This window comes from Lepidochelys kempii, chromosome 7 (genome assembly GCF_965140265.1).
Source record: "Lepidochelys kempii isolate rLepKem1 chromosome 7, rLepKem1.hap2, whole genome shotgun sequence".
NCBI classification, from domain to species: Eukaryota; Metazoa; Chordata; order Testudines; family Cheloniidae; genus Lepidochelys; species Lepidochelys kempii.
The window spans coordinates 22335718-22353115 of NC_133262.1; the positions used below are offsets into that span (position 1 = coordinate 22335718).

General features: G+C 47.1%; 1 protein-coding gene across 4 annotated transcripts in view; it reads right to left on the bottom strand.

The window, feature by feature from the left end:
• Window positions 1-863: 863 nt before the first annotated feature.
• PLXNA1 (plexin A1) overlaps window positions 864-17398 on the bottom strand; it is a 274489-nt gene continuing 257954 nt past the window's right edge. For all 4 annotated transcript variants that reach the window (XM_073351348.1, XM_073351345.1, XM_073351346.1 and 1 more), the window contains 3 exons: window positions 14526-14738; window positions 8704-8854; window positions 864-2285 (listed from right to left, as the gene is read on the bottom strand). In XM_073351348.1, the coding sequence (XP_073207449.1) occupies window positions 2190-2285; window positions 8704-8854; window positions 14526-14738 (460 nt within the window). In that variant the 3' untranslated portion in view covers window positions 864-2189. The remainder of the gene's footprint in view (window positions 2286-8703; window positions 8855-14525; window positions 14739-17398) is intronic.

The following is a 17398-nucleotide window of genomic DNA, read 5'->3' on the forward strand; positions in this document are numbered from 1 at the left end:
CATCACTGGTCTTTGAAAGATTTCTGCAGAGAAATAAGGATCTAAACCATTTCCCCGGATGATCCGGGCCCTTCCATTACACCAGCACAAAAAGAGGACCACGAAAAATGGTTTTACCATGCAGTGAAAATTCCAGGGCCAACCCCACACCCCCCATCCTCTTCCCCTTTCCTGGGATCGGTTAAGCCTAACCGGAAACAAATCCACTGATGTAGCTCCAGACAAAAATGCTTGTAATTGGACGGCTAGGCTGCAGTGGGTTAAGGCTTAGTTACAGCAGAGTGGCAGGCTGACAGCTCCCCGCACCTCACACCTAGCTCCTTGCTATAAAAAAAAAAAAAAAGTATGTTTGACTACTGTCTCCAACTGCTTTAAATGCGGGAACCTGCTGGGTACTTCTGGGAGAACCCTGGGATTGGAGAGGTTTCAGAGCCCAGCTGGAGTGCAAGCCAGCTGCCATCAGTGGCCTCATTAAGGCTGCTTTACAGAAAACCAAGAGCTGCAAATGCGCTGAGATGCTCAGCACCTCAGGCCGCTACGGGGTGTCACAAGGAAACGTTCTCAAGGGAGGCAAAGACGGGCAGGATGCTAAAGCTCCATGCTGACATTCCCTTCACGCTACCCCCGTTTGTGTCTGAAAGCCCTTTGCTCCTAATTCACTTGGATGTAGCGCGAGCTCAAGCTTCCAGAACATTAACCTCCCCACTACAGGTTTCAGAGTAGCAGCCGTGTTAGTCTGTATTCGCAAAAGAAAAGGAGGACTTGTGGCACCTTAGAGACTAACCAATTTATTTGAGCATGAGCTTTCGTGAGCTGCAGCTCACTTCATCCAATGCTGTAGCTCACGAAAGCTTATGCTCAAATAAATTTGTTATTCTCTAAGGTGCCACAAGTCCTCCTTTTCTCTCCCCACTACAGTCATCTACCTGCACTTGGAGTCATGGAGACGCCCAATTGCAAGGTCTGTTTTCAACGGCTTCCCAGCCTGAAAAGCCCCTGAGGGCTTCTCCATGGCCCAGACACCCCTCACAGCACCAACCACCACCAGGGAATGCTACCAGGAAACTCCCCTTTCACAAGAGAGGATGGAGCACAAGCTCTGGTTATAAAGAGCTCAACGATTCTCCTCCTTCATCTGCATTGTCCTGCCCCACACAGAAATAGCAACGTGCAAATAAAAACAAGGATGAAGTCGACACCATGCCACACCACTCTCCAGCCATGATTCACAGCACCGGCCGATCCCTGGGAAAAGGCCCCAAAGATCGTCTCCCCTCTCTGTTCTTCCTCCTCTTGGATTGTGACCTTCGGACACCACTTAAGCAGCATGTAAATTAGAGCTGTTTCAGCTAACAAAAAATTCTGTTTTGCTTTCTGCACTAAACAACATTCAAATCAAACATGGCACAGGACAAATTTTATGAAATACCCCAAGGTTATGGGACTTGTCTCCCACTCCCCGCCCACCCCCACCCTTCTCCTCCCAGGATCGGTTCTTTGAGTTATTTTTTAAAACCCCTTTTTTATGTTAGTTTGTTGCAAAATTTAGAACCTCCCTTCCCCTTGCCCTTTGTGTTATACTTTGTTTTAAATTAATTTTTTTTTGTTTCTCTCTTGTAAATTGTGCAAATATAGCAGTTAACACTAATGGCAGAAGGCCAGAGAGCTGGGGTGGGGAGGAGGGAGGGAGAGAGAGGGAGGGAGAGAGAGAGAGAGAGAGAAGGGGGAAGGGATGGGGCGAAGAGCTGGGAGGCAGGTGGGGAGGAAGGGGGAGCGAGTCAAGTACAGAAAAAACAAACGCCCCGCCCACCCTCCCTGCGCTAAAAACAACAACATCAGACATGTTGCCCTTGAAGTTAGTGCAGTCCCTGACCCTCCATCGCCAGATCGGGGACATCCCCCAGGTGGAGCAGCTGTGCCGGTGCGCTGCAAGCTCCCTGCAGTTCTTCTTGGCTCCTTTGCACTCCAGCCCACGCCATCCCTTTTGCAAGGTCTCTGGATATGTCTGATTGGATTGGATTTGATACGGTGGTACGTTTCCTTGTTCGGTTGTGTTAAGAATTTCGAGATGCGGCGGGCTCCGCGTGTTCATTTGGCTCTGGACCCAAAGTACTCTGCTGATGCCTCTTGCTGGCCCTCTCTCTTGTAGTATCCACTGCTAGAAAACTGTCAGGGCTGCCTTGGCCTTTTCAGCTGCTTAGGGCCATTGTGTCAATTGCCTGCTCCAGCTTACTCCTCAGCCGTTGCCTCCGGGCCTGTTCATCCTTCTCTAAAGCAGCTAAAATCTGGCAGGGGAGAAAAGAGAGGAGAAAGGATGAGCAAGGAAGGATGAGAAAAGGTGGTACTGTTATTTGCAACCTAGAAAGAGAAGGTGGGAAAGGAATTCAGGTCCACCAATGCCACCATGGCTTCCAGGAGGCAGCTGCCAGCCCCTCACTAACAGTCAAGGTTAGTGCTGCGCTTGTTCCCGAGCTTTGCCTCGCCAGGAAGATAGGACCAATGATGGGAATTCAGAGAAAAGCAACAAAATCTGATCACAGGTGGGAGAGACTGACCTAGGGGGAGTTATTAAAATAGCTAAATAGGAGCTAAGCCAGTGGTTCTCGAGCAGGGGTCTTCCAGATGGTATATCAACTCATCTAGATATTTGCCTAGTTTTACAACAGGCTACATGAAAAGCATTAGCAAATCAGTACAAACTAAAATTTCTTACAGACAGTGACTCATTTATACTGCTCTATCTACTATATCAGGGTTTCTGAACCTGGGGGGGAGGTCATGATTTATTTTATAATTGTATCGTAGAAATGAGAAAGTCAGCCATTTGTCAGCAACAGTGTGCTGTGACACTTGTATTTTATGTCTGATTTTCTAAGCAAGTAGTTTTTAAGTGAGGTGAAACCTGGGGTACACAAGACAAACCAGCCTCCCGAAAGGGGTACAGAAGTCTAGGAAGGTTGAGAACCACTGGGCTAAGTGACCGCTATGGGGAAAAGCATATGAAAAAAGCATGGGAGGGGTCTAAAGCCCAAGATGAAGAGAAATTATTTAGCATGAGCTTATGACTAGGAGGAAATGAAGAAAAGGAAAATTCAGTCTTGAACATCAGGAAGAACTTCCAGAGAGTGAGATCCATCCCCCTGTGAAACAGCCTCCTAAGAGATGTGATGGAAGCCCGGTCCAAGGGGACGTGTCAAACTAGACTATACAAAACACTAAAAAATGTCTGTAGGGGCCAATTCTGGCTGTCGTCACATACCAGGGGCCATCAGGTGGTAACAACTCTGACCAAGATTTTCAAAAATAATTCGCAATTGTGGGTGCCTTAATTTGGGGGTGCCCAGTATAGGGCACCTTAGAAAGGCCTGATTTTAAGAGGGCAGGTGCACAGCGCATTTTGAAAATCAGATCCCTTTAAGGTGTCTCAACCAGATATCTACAATCACTAGTCATATCTGAAAATCTTGCCTTCTCTATGTGTCTATTTAAATCTCTGGGTTTTGGCTGATGTATTTGATTTTATTAATAAGGAGCTAGGGATAACATTATTGAGTTGGTGGTTGATTAGAAGACATGCTAGCCAACACAAACATCACTGATCTGTCTGTCTAGGGGATTGTTTTATTTAACTTCCCAATTCGATCAAATGAATAGAGCGTCTGTCTGTATGCAGCTGCCACAGAATAGAATTCCCAGCTATGCGATGAGGGGCCCCAAAAGGCTCGGGACCAGCTTCAATGATGCCATGTAAACCCAGAGCAACTCAGCTGAAGACATGGAGTAGCTCTGGATTTTCAGTGGTGTAACCAAGATCAGAATCTGGCCTTAGGGTATATCTACAGTACAGACACTATACTGGCCTAGCAATGCTAACATAGTACACAGACACAGGCAACACTGACAGAAGGAGTTTTGCTGTCACCATAGGAACAGCTCCCCAGTGAAGTTAGCTATGTTGATGGAAGCCCTCTTCCATTGACATGGCTGTGTCGACTCTGTGGTTTTTGTTGGTATAGGTGTGTTGGTCAGGAGTGTGGTTTACGCCAATGTAACTTTTCAGTGTAGACCAAGCCATCAAGTGCTCGTCTTAGTGTGAGACTGGTCAGGATTGATGTAGGCTGGCTCTCCAGTGGGTCAGCTGGACCAGTCTGACTGAGAACTGGCTCAGTCACCCACCCAAATCTCAAAGGGAACCAGTACCAAGCCCTGTATTGGTATTATTTGTGCTGCCACGGTCAGGATCAGGGCCTTGTTGTGCTGCGTGCAGTACAAACCTGTGGGAAGACACAGGGCCCGGCCCTGAGGAGCTTGCAATCTAACCTGGGAGCAGAAGTGAAGGCTGGCAGGATAGGCAGTGCCTCATCTATGTCCCCAGTGTTCTGCACAGGCCTCAGGTAAGGCGCAAACAAAACTTACAGGAGACAAGGGAACTGAGCCCTGGGGAAACAGTAGCACTGGGTGGGGTTTGCCCCCGCACCACCTTCAGCTTCAGTAACCTTCAGGTAACATTTCACCTGCCTTTATTTTTCAGGTGCCTCTGCACGTGCAGGACCCAGCCAGGACAGGAGACAGGACTACTCTAACAAGGGCTATTGTTCTTCCGGTATTTCCAGGCTGCCATTAGCTAAGAAACACTGGAAACCTTTCAAAAGAGCCTGCTCTCCAAATGCTGACCCAGCAGCTCTGAGAGTGCAAGGAACAGCCATGCAGGTGGGTGCTTCCCCAAACTCACAGGCCTTTCACGGTTTCCCAGCTGCAAGCCCCCTGGCTAGAGAGAGTTTGTCTAACTGTGTTTCCGCCAATGACAACTCTTCGGAGGAGTGGAGACAAGGCACACGGCACCGTGGGAGCGACGCCCGGCAGACATTCGGGCATGCGGCCTCAACGAAGTCTGCCTCAGTCGATGGGAGGCCGCGCTGCTATGCAGGGGAAGTGCTCACAACATTGGGAACATCAGACATGGCATGTCTCCATTGGAATCTCATTTCTCTAAACAAGCTCGTGCTTTGGTGACCGATCAGAGGATGGGATGGGTACATTTCTTTGGTATTTACATAAACTGGGACATTACTAAAGGTACAGGGAGAGGCTGGGTGCTGAAGGCAAGAGTCGGCATGGCGAGGGAGGGGTAATGGACGCATAAAAGAGGGGTAATTGCCCATCTACCCAACACCCAGGAGTCCGAAGCGCTGAGTCCCAGCTGGCTAACGTTGTGCCACCTGACACAGAACAGCTGATTTAAAAACAAACCTGACAGAAATCTTGTCTCCCCAGGTAAGTTTGTCAGGAGAGCAAATTTTTTGCAATTAAATGTCAAGGCATCCGTCAAAGGGGATTTGATTAACCATTTCATTGGCTGCATAATTGGAAATAAACTGTTGTATAATTAACAGACTTACAAGGAGGCAGGCAAAAGTCCATCACAAACCCTACAGGTAACTCCTTAATAGGGAAATCAGCTCTCTTTGATTAAAAGTCACTGCAGCGCCCTGCAGGTTTCCAGCACTGAGCACACAGGACATGCTGTGGAGGATATGCTGCACCGGATGCTGGGAGAGTCAGGGTCTCAGCATGCATCTCAGTGCAGCGCGGGTGATGCCAGTCAGTCTGGCCTAATAGCCAGCCCTGGGCAGTGGCCTATAGCTGACTCTTCAGATAAGGATGAAATTACCCCTCCTGCAGTGGACCTAGCCAAGGGCTCAATCCTGTAAGAGCTGAATACTCGACTTCATGTGAATTGAGGGTGCTCAGTACCTGTCAGGCTCAGACCCTGGCTCAGATACTATAGCATGAGGAGAAAAATTCCTCCCCGAGATTCACGTACGTCCTGAGGGGATGTAGCCACAAAAGATACTGAGAGTCATTAAAGGCTCTTCCAGTGCTCTTCCAAATCTTGCCATGGTTCTTGGCTGCCCATTAATTTTGTTTAGTGATCTCTTGTTCCCGGATTATGGGACAGGGACTCCTGGGTTTTCACTGTGCTCTTTGGAATTTTTGTCCTTCGGAGGACATCCAACCTATCTAACATTCAAAACCAGAGCTGAAAGCATGTGGTACAAAGTGGGCATTTGTGGAAAGGATGTAACTTTCTATTTCCATCCTGATTCAAACTCTGGGTTTATTCATCCCATCAAGTCAAATCTTGAAGCTGGACTTTAGAAAGGGCTGCTTAGTTTCATGGCCACCAAGAGCAACATTTGTAGTTCTGCTCCATAAAGGTGCCAGCTGATCACTTGTGACACTCAGGAAGAAATTTCCCCTATGTGCATGTCACAAGTAGCCAAGTACACTACAAGGGTTTTATTTGCTTTCCTCTGAAACATCAGCTATAGGCCAAACCTGGAGGCAGAACACAAGACTTGATGGGCTCATAGTCATATCCAGTTGCATACTCAATCATCTCAATATACATGTCCCTTCTATTAACCAGACCAGCCTCTAGATGGCACCAACGCACGTTATACCCAACCACCCCAAAATATTCATCTGGCAGTCAAAAAACACACATCTTAAAGGCATTTGAATCAAAATTGGACAGGATCAGACAGAGAATATGAATCTGAGTCTAGTCCCCTGTACCCACCTCACCGCTGCCTCTCCTGATAAGAGAACAGTTTATCATTGAAGTCTTAGAGTGCTGAAAGATTCACAACCTGCCTTCTATTTATTTGATTATCTGCTATCTTGCTGTCCTTATGGAAAAACAACACAGCAAAAAGAAATCCATGCAGAGTATAAAGAGAGATACATGCTTGTCACCTGATGTAAGGAGCCGGGACCAGTGATTATGAAGATGCAAGTACCCAAATGAAAATTAATTATGATTTTCATTCACAGCCAATGACAGCATATTACTGCACTGAACAACAGGAAAAATGATTCTTTCCCATTTCGCATCAAAGAGGGTGCAATCGGGCTGCATGTAATTGTGCTTAATGAATGAAAACAAACAAAGGGAACAGCTGCGATTTATTAATCCCATTACGAATAATAAAAGAAGTTCCTGAGAGCTGAGAACACACTAGTGGTGCTTTAAGAGTGGGCTATGGGGAACATTCAACAGATGCCAGACTGAAGTGAACTGGCAAGAACACAGGATGGCTACTCACCCTGCATCTTCAAAGAGCAGCTCGTTTATATCACCCCCGCCCTGCCCCGCCCTCCCTCCTCGACAACTCTCACACAGTGGCTGGCTTGTGGTTGATTTTTGAGGCCTAGGTGACTTTTGGTGCTGATGAAAGCCTGACTGCTGAGGAGCCAGGCACAGGGCTGGCCGGTATTATGAAATGCTTCCCCGCACACCTCTGCCAATTCATTTCAACCCAAACTGCTCCCTGCTCTGCCAATGTGTAACAGCTCTCACTTGCAGCAGATCCTGTCACCCCAAAACTGGGCTCTCCCTACACAGCTCTGCTACTGCTCCTAAACCTAACCTATAGCACCCCTTGTAATCCATTCTGCTCTGCCAGTGAACCTCTACCTTGTCCCGCAGCACTCTTGGCTACCTGTCTACTGATGGCCCTCACCTCTTCCTGGCTCTCTCATGGCTTAGACACGTCCCTGGTCTCTCTCAGGAGACAATGCAGCAGCTTGGGGCAAAGGCTTTTTATTATCTAAATAAACCACTACTCAAACACAAAAGTTTTCACTCTGCTTTATTGGGACAATAAAATCTATGTTATGTTTTTTATATATATACACGCACACAACAGTTATATATTTTATTGCTTTAATAAAGTATTGTAGAATGTGTTTGAATATTGCTTTATGAAGTTAATTTGTACAATTTACAACAGATGGGTTTTTAACCACTCTTGTTAATATTCAAGAAGAGGCCTATTGGCATGGTCACCTCTTCCCTCCAAATGCCCCCCGGGACTGCAAGCAAGATCACTTGGGTACCTTCCTGGGTTCTACTGTGCTATGGGGTCATTTACAGCAGGTGGGGAAGAAGGCGGTGAGATGACCTGAGGCAGACCGGAGTTCAAATCCTGACTTCATTCACATGGGAAAGGAGTTGAGCAGTTTCCCATGCTACTTGCCAGAGGAAATATGGGTACAAAGCAATACCCTTATCAGAATATATGTTCAGGAAAGGCCCAGGACTAGAGGAGCTGCTGCAGGTTGGGATGGAGGGGTATCAGAAGAGCAGATTGGGGAGTGCCCATGACAAGAACAGCATGAAGAGCTTCTGGTCACCTCTATTGCAAATAGAATGGAATAGCAGGGTCAGAAGTGAAGGGAGAGCAGTCGGGGAAAACTTGAGCACCACCTCCTTTCACTGTGCCTGGCTCTGCTCACAGCTCTCAGCCCCTTCTGTCACTTGCACAAGCATCACATTCACCCAGGATGGGTGTGAATCCACATATGTGGAGGTTATGAAGTGTATTAGTGCCTGGTATCTTTCTATCGCTGGCTGGTAGTCAGTCACACACACACACACACACACTAATGGGACAGGTAACTTTACAACACACAGGGCTACTTTACTATAAACTTTCACTGTGCAGGCTGCTATGATCCAGATGTGCTTCCAGAAGTGACATGAATCCAGCTACCAAAAGCGATCTTCCCCTCTCTGTATTTCCTGTGAGATAATTTTTCTGGGCAGCAAGAGGGGGAATGCAGAAACTGGGCGGGGGTGGGATGGGGGGCGGGGGGAGGCTTGCATGAAAACAAGATGCCCCACCCCCTTTGACTTACCTCATCCTTGTACTTGGTGATGTATGAGTAGATCTCGTGCAGCGCACTCATGCTGTTGAACTGGCTCAGATGTAACCGGGACTGCTCCGCCAGGTAAGCACTCATGTCCTGGTCACTGATTGCTGGCATTTTAGCAATATCTGCATAATATCTACAGCAGGTAGGAGAAACAGAATAGTGTGTCTGAAACAGGGAGAGGTAGAGAGGGGAAAGGGGCAGGCCTCCACGGGACTCCCTCTGAGAACACCCTGTGGGAACACTGAAATGTGACTAAAAGGAGCCTTTTGTTTCACAGTAATAATGGTGCTTTTCATCAACAGATCTCAAAGTGCTTTACAAAGGAGGTCAGTATCAGGATCCCCACTTTATAGCTGGGGTAACTGAGGCACAGAAAGGGGAAGGGATAAGTCACCCAACCATCAAGTGGCAGAGCAGGAATTAATTGAACCCAGGTCCCCTGGAGCCCATTCCAGTGCTCTGTCTAGTAGCCCACACTACCTCCCCCTTAAATTAACTTCTTGTTACACTGAAGCAGTTGGGATAGTTAAAGTCAGGTGTTCTCAACGATCCACCTGCCATCCTCAAATCACCCACGATTCCCTTCCATGACCTCCCAAACTACCCACTTTTGCCCTCATGACCCAATATCCGCAAATCCCTTCTGCTATTCCAGTCAAAAGCCCTGCCCCCAGTGCGGCCATATGTAACAATTTGTTGTTGCAGTGATTCTGTTTAAGTTTACTGTGTCACAGAAAGCCAAATACGGCATTTCACATTCAGTGTATACACTTGTGATAATTTCACATCCATATCTATACTGTACACATCCATACTGAACATTTAATGAATTGCACCTTCCTCGGTGATGTATATTCAGTAGCCCTTATTACTGCGGCTAGTTGTATTTGGAAAGGTTACTGCACAACAGAAAAGTCAGAAACCATTTGGGCTTTTATTGAAAACAGATTCTGCAGAAAACGTGAGAAACGTCAGAAAACAGCTTGATGAGCCACCATGGGGTCATGACCCTGAGGCTGAGAACCCTGCTTTACCAGAATCAGCAACAGAAAATGTGACTTCACCCTGACTAACGCTTCATGGCATCAGTACCCAGACAGCACTCACTGTTAGCCAGAAGTTTGATGGGGCAGGTAATCTAGCATTCCACTGAAGTGTTTTGACCATTGCTGGAGGAAGGATACTGGCCTAAATGTACCAGTGGACCAATGAGGTATCATAGGAGATGGACCAACGGCTTATGGACCAACGGTCTCACCCACTCCTAGATGGCCCACTGATCTGATTGGGTAGGGCAAGAGGGGGGCATATGGGACTAGATGGCTCATTGGTATGCTCAGCAAATTCAGGCAACCGTATAAATTGGGACCCAAGGGGATTCAAAGCCAGGCACCCAGACTAATGGCAGGTGCATTATCCCAGCATCATCTGATGTGCTTAGTCGTCTCCCGCATTCACATGTCATCCACAGGGGCAGGACGTTCTTGCACAAGCCATACAAGTATCTCCCGTGCTGCCCTCAATGGCAGGGGCTCCCAGTGCATGCAAGGGACGTACATCACTTCCTGAGGTAAAAGCAAGGCCTGGCTGGACTGAGGTGAGCTTTCCGGGTAGCAGCTCAGCAATTCCCAGAACAGAAACCTACCAGGCACTGTGCTCAGGATGGCTGCCTTTAAACATTTCCCACAGGCACATGTTAATATTTGTTTCCCTAAAGATATTTTGAAAAAATTTCAGGGCAAAATGATCAAATGTACGGTCTCCATTTTTGTGCGGGGAGAAAGTAAAGCTGCAAACTCTGAGGGCAGATTGAGGTCCCTTCAGCAATCAGGTTCTTAATACCTTCACAGGCTTCTCCTTCAAAACAGCGCTGTCCTCGACAATCAGGCCTCGCCACTCCCAATACCTGTAAATACTGAGTGCAAATCCCACCCAAACCTTGCTTTATCTCTCGTGACCCCAGAGAAATGAAACGCCAACGCAATTCAAAGTCAACATTCTGACACTGATTATTAGCATCATCATCATTAGCTGAATCCAATCTCACTGAGGTGGAACGATGCTGAGTCAGGCATTTGGGTGGGAGCAGATGGCAGCATAACACCTTCAGGAGATGAACATGAGCCCCATTCTATCCTATGGTACTGAGAGCAGCCAAGAGGTCATGTTAAGATGCTTATGCAGGGCAGTGCCCAGCAGGGGTTCCAGCTATACTTGGCACGGGGAGGCTGGAGGCTCTGCAGATTCCGACAGAGCTAGACAGTCTGACTCTTCACCCTCTAAGGAGCTGTGGAGAACAAAGATTTGAGCATAGACTTGCCAACTACAGCAGGCCCCAAGGGATGGATCCACTGTGCAGCTGAGGACATCAGATGTAGTTTCTCATCCGTTTCCACTCAGATTCTTTCTTACAGGATAGAAAACACCTTTCATCCACTTCAGGAACATGAGGGCAGAAAGACCAAGCCTTGAGCCTCACAGTTTCCAGCCATCTTCTAAATTAATGGCCACTGAAATCACACCAAGATCCTCCAGGGCATGCTGTAAGGTTGAGTTTGCCTGGGAACCCAGCTGCCTGGACCACGCTGTCTGAAATGCCCTTGATAGGAGGCAGGACTCTATGGCAGGTGAAGGCATGACGAGGGGCTCCCATGGCAGATGCTTGCATCCATGGCTGCAGTACAAGATCTCCAGCCAAAAGGAAGCAGAGAATCCTTTCTGGATCAAGACTTATGCAGGGAATGAGGGGCCACAATTATTTTTCAGTGAACATACTGACATCTCTAATGGACCCACATCCCATGGATTGCTAATGTTCCAGCTGGATGCCTACAAGCCGAGAGATCACAGCTTGCATAACAGTGACTCAGGATGCAGCCAGCCTGGAAGCAAAACTGAGTGTCTCTCTCTCCTCCCCCCCTTACTGTGTGCTCACCCTTTTAACTCTGTTTCTTCCCTGGAGTGGCCAACTGGCAAACTGCCCTTTTTTTGCCTGGTGCCTGGGTATCATGATGATGGACTTAACAGACAGATCTTCCATTGGGACTGCCAGGTTCAGTCAATCACCCTCCCTTCATTCAAACCCTTCCTTCTGCAAAGCTTTGCAAAGATAATCCTCCAAAGAAAGAAACTGCAGTTACACAACAAAGCCCCACCACAAATGACAGGTGGGAAATCCAACCTCTTAGCCCAGAGAGGATAACCTGCTCCCCACCGGGCAGCCCAGTTCTCTTCTTACCTGCTGTGGCCTGCTAACATTCTTCTTGTGTTTTCAGTCAAATTGAGGTTCTAAGATCCTCAGGGCAGGAACCTTGTCTTTCAATTTGCCTGCAAAGCGCCATGCATGCCCCTATGGAGTTATATAAATATTTAATGCGGAAAACCATTACATGAACATTATTTAGGAGGCAAAATCAAGCAGTCAAAAGTTAGTTAATGCCAGATTTATGGTTGCCCGTGCAATTTCAATTTAGCCCTTTGTGTGGCCATCCTGTGCACTGAATGATACAGGGGTCCTGTGGGGAAAACGGAACGTGGTCATGTAGTTAAAGACTGTATCATTATGCATACGCAGAAGAAGGCAGAATTAAGGTTGCACAGACAACTTTAAATCTGGCATTTCCTAACTTTTGAGTGTTTAGCTTTGCACCCTAAATAACTTTATGTATGTAATTTCCTAGGTTTTCTTTAAAAAAAATGAAGGTTAAAAAATCAATTATAATTGACTGTTACAACACCCAACCATACATCACAAGTAGGGCTTGAACCAGGAACTTTCAGCATTGCAGCACAGCCATCTACTACTTGAGTCACAGAACCTGCTACATCAGCTAATGACAGGAGAAGGCTATTATCCCAGAATGGGGGATGGGCTACTGGGCAAGGTGCTAGGCTGAAGGATAGTTGGCGGGATCCTGGCCTGGTTCTCCCCCCTAATCCCTGCTATCGCTGCTCTGGCAGCACCTGGGAATTCCCAGTGTAGTGACAACAGCTGCTGCTGCTGCTTTGACAGTGGCACGGGCTCTGCCTTACAATTTTCGCATTCAATTATTATTTTAGAAGCCTTCCAAACTTTTCCTGAGGAGCAGACATGAGAGAAGAGAAATGGCAATTTTCAACACTTTGTATCTCAGCAAAACCTGAATAGATTTTCAGGAACAAAGAAAAGGCACTTCTCGAGCCCAAGGGCTTTCTCCTTGATGAATTTCAAAGGTCTGCTGCAAACAATGGAGGTTAGAGCTTTTGACAAGGATCACAAGAATCTCTTACAATAGAAAACGTTAGGCAATCTCAAAACAGACGTCACTACCAGCTCCCCTATAAACAATCATAAATGACTGCCTCCAAATGGCAACACCAAAACAAGACACTAAGGGGCTCCATTAGCAGGCAGATGCCCTGGCCTCCTGAACTTTCCACTTCCTAGAAGACCACCTTCCAGCAGATAGATAGTGAGACTCTTCTGCCATCCACCTGTGAAGGATTCTCCAAAGAAAAATCACTGCATTAACCAAGCCCTCTTCAGTATGATGTCATATTTCTCTGTCATGCTTACAGATGCCTTTCCTGACTGTGACACCAGGATCGGCATCAGATACCGGACTGATGGCAAGCTTTTCAAGCTGCTGAGGCTACAGGCAAAGATGAAGGTACAGGAAGTGACTCTTCGTGACCTTCTGTTTGCTGATGACTGTTCCCTGAATGCCAAATCTCAGTCTGACATGTAGCAGAGTATGGACTATTTATCTTTAGCTTGTGACAATTTTGGTCTCACAATCAACATCAAGAAGACAAAAGTGATGTACCAACCTGCACCACGAAAGCCTTATGTAGAGCCTGCTATCACAGTAAACAGCCAAACCCTGCCGGCAGTGGACAAGTTCGCCTATCTTGGCAGTACACTCTCACATGCAGTTCACATCAACGATGAAACCAATGCCAGAATTGTCAAAGCAAGCATGGTCTTTGGCAGACTATGTGCAAATGTGTTGGAGCACAGAGGCATTAAGCAACAAACAAAACTGAAGGTCTACAAAGCCATCGTGTTGCCAAATTTGACGTATGCCTGCAAAACCTGGACGATGTACAGACACCATGTTATGAAGCTGTCAGAGGAAACTGATGAAAATAAGATGGCAAGACAAGGTTCCAGATACTGAGGTTCTCATACAGGAAGATATTCCAAGTATCCATCCTCTGTTGAAGAAGTCACAGGTGAGATGGGCAGACCATGTCACCAGAATGACAGATGAGTGACTGCCAAAGAAGATCTTTTATGGCGAGCTAAAGGAGGGAAAGCGTTCTCAGGGAGGCCAGAAGAAACGTTTCAAAGACTCCCTCAAGTTATCATTGGGGCGCTTCAACATTGACCCAGAGTTTTGGGAAGATCTCGATCAAGATCGTTCTACCTGGTGAAGCCTCATCCATACTGGAGCTGCAGCCTATGAGCAGAAGAGAACTACTAAGGCAGAGCAGAAGTGCCAGCAGTGTAAACCTCACAATAGCAGCATGTCCTCTGTTAATCAAGTAACCCATACTGGCATCTCTTGTTCAGTGTGCCATAGACAGTTCAAAGCTCAAATTGGCTTGATCAGCCACTCACGTGTTCACAGAAACCAAACCAATCAGTGATGTCATTGTCATCTTCGAACTCAAAGGATGAACAACAACCTAGAAGAATCACTGCATTAATCAAATCCTCTAACCATGCACAATGAGGACTATGAGGTCTGAAATCCCCCCATATGCATATTGCAGACATATTGTATATACAGCAAGGAGGAAGCAATGCTGACGTCACTCACCTTTCTACCCAGCTCTTATAGTTGGGGATGTCCTTGGCATACAGTAGTTTGTTGGAGGGAGAGTCTTTCCCTAGCTTGTGCTCAGAAGTTGAGCAGGAGTCCATGAATGTCTGTGCCACCACAGATAGGCAAGCATCAGTAATACTGTTCTTGTGAATGTCAAACACGAACTGGGGGTTCTTAATCACATTCACCCAAAAACGCAGAGGTAGACTGAGGAAAGAAAGAACAGAGATGGTCACTGCAGGAAACAAGCCCCCAGACAGGAGCTAGTGCAGACAGAGCCCCAACAGCTTCCTGAATTTTGCAGATTCAAGCCTGAATTTGGCAGAGTCTTCTCCCCCAACCCCACAAAAAGATAAGCAATTTGGGGAAAAAATTCATTCACCTATAGCCCTAATGGCACCCTGGATACCTGGGCTACCACACCCTCAGCCTTATCCTGAATATGGTCATTTCTATCCACTGGGCACAGTAAGAGAGAGGCCTCGGGGGAGGAACTTCTCGACCTTGTCAGCAATTTCAAAGAGGGCAGAGGTGATCGGGACTTGAGGATGCTTTGGGGACAATGCATCAGTTTGCTGTCAAATGACGATTGTAGGTGCTAGGAAAGATTCCCTAATCACTACAGCCTGCCTCTGTCTGATCCAGTAGCAGTGCTGGTTAGGAAGAAATCAGCTCCTATCCTGCAGCTCCCACTTCACCGCACAGCTTTGGTCATAGACACTTCACCCCAGTGGGATCTGTGGGCACGGAACCAGGAATTTAAATGTCCTACCCCTCAGAAGAGCCCAGGCGTTACTGATCAGATGCAGCACCACACAAAGAGGACACAGCTATGATCATGTGCCTGTAACATGAGGATGTCCACCTGAAGTGTTGTATGTAAGACACGGGAGGTAACTGTCCCATTCTATTTGGCACCAGTGAGGCCTCAGCTGGAGCACTATGTCCAGTTTTGGGCAACACCCTTTACAAAAGATATGGACAAACTGGAGGGAGCAACAAAAATGATAAAAGGTTTAGAAAACCTGGACCTATGAGGAAAGATTAAAAAATTGGACTTGTTTAGTCTTGAGAAAAGATTGAGGGGGGACCTGAAAACACTCTTCAAAAATATGTTAAGGACTGTTATAAAGAGGATGAGGATCAATTGTTCTCCATGTCCACTGAACACAGGACAAGTAGTAATGGGCTTAATCTGCGGCAAGGGAGATTTAAGTTAGATATTAGACAAAATGTTCTAGCTATAAAGGTAATCAAGCTCTGAGGTAGACTTTCAAGGGAGGTTGTGGAATCCCTGTCACTGTAGGTTTTTAAGAAAGGGTTAGACAAAAACCTGTCAGGGATGGCCTAGGTATACTTGGCTTGCCTCAGCATAGGGGGCTGGACTTGATGACTAGAGCCCTGCAGATCTGTGGATATTCGCTTTACATCCATGGACCACGTTTGCGGATCGGATGCAGATACAAATTTTGTATCCATGCAGGGTTCTATTGATGACCTCACAAGGTCCCTTCCAGCCCTACATTTCTGTGATTCTAAGATGGGGCCGAGCATCTTAGAGGTCTAGCATCATGTGGACTCAACTTTAGTATTCCTCATAGGCCAAGCCACACAGGAGAGGAGGAAGCCAATGACCCCAGGCGCTGATGGTTCCTAGGTACTCCCCTCCTGGAGTCTACGCATGTAGGCATTCGTTCTACTTTAGGGGTTTTCCCCTCCCTTGGGTTATTGTAGCTATCTGGGGCATGGGTGCTGGTGGAGGACAATCTACAAACCTCATGTACGCAGGGCCTAGGGAGGGTGTCCCTGGAATTTACATCAGTGAATGATGTTTTTAATGCATTCCAACACAGATTTCCTATCCTTCTGAAGAACTACAACACTGCACGGGCTCCTAAAGATTTTGTATGGCACACGGGTCTGGGAGAGACTTTGCTTTGGAATAGTTCCCTGCTAGCCCACTGCCACAATGGGGTCTCCAAGGATCTTAAAGGAAGGCCATCACAGTATTCTTCCTCTCTTTCCTGTCCAACCACCACCTCCCAAGTGAGTTGTCTCCGTTCCAAGTCCTCTGGGTGTCCTTTCCCTCCCCTTTCCTCACACACACTCATAACCCCAAATCCCACCTTATCAGAAAACCAAAGCGTCCACAGCCCATTGATCAAAACCTCAGGAGTCCCGTTTAACCCCTCTGAACACTGCTACTGCCTTAGCTCCTAGGACCGGCTCAGCTGTCCGCTCCTATTCCATGGGAGTGCGTTCCATTCCCATTGAACAGCCCTTGCTTATGCCCAGACCCTATGGCTTATGCCAAATTATGCAAAATCTCCTTCCCCACTTGGCTGATCCTTTCTAAAACCTCTCGCAGAACTTTACAGAGGCCCCAGACAGGCTCATGTGGGAGGAAAATTGTTGGACTCTTTAAGGGACTCACTCAGGCATTTATTATCAGAGGAAAATGTAGGCTACATCAGATATTGAGATAGCAAATCTATGAATCAGATAGGCTCACAGCACGAGAGGGGAATCCTGGCTAGTGATAGACCAAGTGCTTGCTCACAGCACATATATGTGCCCCTCTTCTATCCTTATACCCAGCCTCCTCTCAGTAGCATCTAACTCTCATTTGAAGGTCCTCAGAGATCAATCCCTGGAATAAAGCTCCTCAGAACCCCTCTAAGCTTCCCTGTGTCATCAACAATACTTCTGTCTAAGATGCCAAATGCTGGGCTCCCCGGGACTCTTATAATGAGGGTGCTGGATGCACATACATATTTCAATCCGTGAAGGGAGCGGCCTCAAGAAAATCAGCTCCACACATCGAATTAGCACCCAGAGATAAGCGTGAACATTAGTATGCAGGAGCC